At 38.3% G+C, this 4,017-nt stretch overlaps 1 protein-coding gene across 3 annotated transcripts in view; it reads right to left on the reverse strand.

The window, feature by feature from the left end:
* EPHA3 (EPH receptor A3) overlaps positions 1-3,778 on the reverse strand; it is a 316,733-nt gene extending 312,955 nt beyond the window's left edge. For all 3 annotated transcript variants that reach the window (XM_069945772.1, XM_069945771.1, XM_069945773.1), the window contains exon 1: positions 3,588-3,778. In XM_069945772.1, coding sequence (XP_069801873.1) covers positions 3,588-3,678 — 91 coding nt within the window. In that variant the 5' untranslated portion in view covers positions 3,679-3,778. The remainder of the gene's footprint in view (positions 1-3,587) is intronic.
* Positions 3,779-4,017: the final 239 nt, after the last annotated feature.

Below are 4,017 nucleotides of genomic sequence, written 5' to 3' on the forward strand. Positions count from 1 at the left end.
TTTGGCACATAGCAGCACACAGGAGGGACCCTGCTAGAAACCTGCAAACTTCCATTAACATTCCAGGAACAAATGATCCCCCTTCTAGTACCATGCAGCTCACTCAGTCGAAAGGTGAAAAGTCTGTTTAGGATTTCCTGGAGAAGATTTTCCCCGTGAACCATTCGTCACCAGACGTTATGTATAAATTTGCACTAATATTTGACATTTTTGGACTCTGTTTTATCACTGGAGAACAGAGCTGTGTACAGTATCACAGGAGGGCACCAGCCATTGAGAAATAATTGCTTCAGGTAATTACAAAGGATTTACTCCATCTCCAGTGTTTGCCTCCTAAATTCCGCTGCTGCAGATAAAGCCTCACACATTGGGAGCCGCCACTTGGATTTCTCCGCTGCCTGCCCTGCTATACTTTCATATTTATAAGCAGATGGCCTATTCAATACAGACGAAAGAGACACGAGAGGGGTCTGATAGAAGCATCTATAGGTTCAAATCAGATTATTGTAACATTTATTGTTGATGTAGCAGAGCTGAATTGGTCATCGGTTTCTTTTCTTTCTTTCTTTTTTTTTTTTTTTTACATTGTGAGAACTCGGTGAAGATAAGTGATAAAGTATAACGTGACAACACTAACAGGTTAGGTTTTGTTATATTAGTGCAGCAGAGCTGAGAGTGACATTTGGCACAACTTATATCGAGATCATAGTAGGATAATAGTAGTAAATAAATAATTATTTTTAGGTTTGTGCCATATAGTCTATCTATCTATCTTCTATGTATCTATCTATCTACTATCTATGTATGTATCTATCTGTCATATCTATTATCTATCTACCTATCTATCTCCTATCTATCTATCTATCTATCTCCTATCTACCTATCTATCGCCTATCTATCTATCTATCTATCTATCTCCTATCTATCTCCTATCTATCTCCTATCTATCTATCTCCTATGTATCTATCTATCTATCTCCTATCTATCTATCTCCTATGTATCTATCTATCTATCTATCTATCTCCTATCTATCTCCTATCTATCTATCTATCTACCTATCTATCTATCTATCTATCTATCTCCTATGTATCTATCTATCTATCTATCTCCTATCTATCTCCTATCTATCTATCTATCTATCTATCTATCTACTTCCTATCTATCTATCTATCTATCTATCTATCTCCTATCTATCTATCTATGTCATATCTATTATCTATCTATCTATCTCCCATTGCATATGCAGTAAATACACTACACAGTATAGTACAGTATATATTAGGGCGCTGTATATTTACCATAGAAAGTATCTCATAGGACAATGAAGTAACTGCTGTACACCAGGCCACTTATACACATACACACACAATATACAGAATATACACCGACCTCTGGACACTTGTAACAAGACGTAGTTTACATAACATAGGGTTATGATTAATAATAATAATAATAATAATAATAATAATTAATGGCAGCTTTTTTATCTATAAATCTAATCCAGAAACCTGTTAATGATATAGAGCTGAGTTTGTCATTTGGTATCAGAATTGATCCTCATGTGTTATTAAGGCAGCCATAACGACACACTTACATGACATATGAACTCCATTATATATTATAGTTTATAGGACACTTAAAAAAGTTACTGTAGAAACCGCTAATAAGTATCAGTAATAAGCTGGAGACATGCAGACACAGTTACACATGGGCGCAACACTTTAACCAAATAATCCCCATTAAAAATATAAAACTATACATTCTAAAGACCAATACATGATCGATCTATCTATCCATCTATCTAATATATAGATGTCTCTATCTATCCCATATCTACTTAATTTCATTACAGAGCTATAATACCTGTACCTGGAATGTCCTACAAATCCCCCAAATCCAACACCTATGATTTCTCACTAGGGCTCCAAATATAAGTGACTCCTTACATACAGTAACAAAGACAAGAGTCCATCAAGTTCACCCTACAGAAACCCTATAGTCTAATATAATAATATAATAACCAGCACTATACACATGAAGAGACAGCATCACAAAGATGTATTACACTTACATCTGACTAAGGAGTCATCTATGGGGGGGGGGTCACAAACGTAACTTATAATATACAGTGAGAGAATGTATCACAATGCTCCTCCACACAGTATACATAGTCATACAATACACACAATATACACAGGGATACAATACACAGGGATACAACATGATACAATACACACAATATACACAGAGATACAATACACACACTATACAAAGTGATACAATACACACTATATACACAGGGATACAATACACACAATACATACAATACACACACACTACACATAGTGATACAATACACACAGGGATACAACACACACTATACATAGTGATACAATACACACGGATACAATACACACTACACATAGTGATACAATACACACAGGGATACAACACACACTATACATAGTGATACAATACACACTATATATACACACAGGGATACAATACACACTATACATAGTGGTACAATACACACTATATATACACACAGGGATACAATACACACTATACATAGTGGTACAATACACACTATATATACACACAGGGATACAACACACACTATACATAGTGCTACAATACACACAGGGATACAACACACACTATACATAGTGATACAATACACACTATATATACACACAGGGATACAACACACACTACACATAGTGATACAATACACACAGGGATACAACACACACTATACATAGTGATACAATACACACTATATATACACACAGGGATACAACACACACTATACATAGTGATACAATACACACTATATATACACACAGGGATACAATACACACTATACATAGTGGTACAATACACACTATATATACACACAGGGATACAATACACACTACACATAGTGATACAACACACACTATACATAGTGATACAATACACACTATATATACACACAGGGATACAATACACACTATACATAGTGGTACAATACACACTATATATACACACAGGGATACAATACACACTACACATAGTGATACAACACACACACTATACAGAGTGATACAATACACACTACACACAGGGATACAATACACACTATACATAGTGATACAACACACACACTATACATAGTGATACAACACACACACTATACATAGTGATACAATACACACTATATATACACACAGGGATACAACACACACTATACATAGTGGTACAATACACACTATATATACACACAGGGATACAACACACACTATACATAGTGCTACAACACACACTATACATAGTGATACAACACACACTACACCTAGTGATACAACACACACTATACAGAGTGATACAACACACACACTATCCAGCCTGAGCAGTGTCTCCCCGCAGGTCCCGGGGCGCTCACTCTCCCTATAAATCCCCTCACTATTTGTAACAATTTGGAGTGTGAACGTTCCATCCCCGTCCTGTGATCCTCGGGGTCCCGGAGCCGCTGGATCCGCTGTCCCACACGTCAGGCAGCGGAGCAGGGAGGCAGAGGACAGAGTCCCCCGGATTCCTCTTACCTTCATTGGGAGGATGGGAGGTCACTTGTGCTGAGCAGCTGAGGGAGAGCCAGGACAGGAGGCAGAGGATGGAGCACAGCTGACAATCCATTCTTGGCCAGTGCAGGGAGCTGGAAGGCGCATATTATCTATCTCCAGCACTGAGGATGATGGGACTCCAGCTCCCAAGTTACCATGCTCTCCCCAGCAGCCTGATGTCAAGTTTGACACTGGAGATAAGGAGGAGTCTGCTGCCTGCCTGCCTGCTGCTCCTGCTGCCTCTCTGGGTCCTAGACACTGCCTGCTAGTCTCTAGTGCCAGCTTGTAAAATCCACTGCCAGCCAGGGTGAGGATTACTTCACCTGTGCACTGCCATCAGGAAATTAAATTACCTTTTTATGACTCCTGTGTCTTGCAGAGGTGCAGCTTGGTTTACCAATGGGGGTATAGC

This window comes from Dendropsophus ebraccatus, chromosome 11 (genome assembly GCF_027789765.1).
Source record: "Dendropsophus ebraccatus isolate aDenEbr1 chromosome 11, aDenEbr1.pat, whole genome shotgun sequence".
Taxonomy (NCBI): domain Eukaryota; kingdom Metazoa; phylum Chordata; class Amphibia; order Anura; family Hylidae; genus Dendropsophus; species Dendropsophus ebraccatus.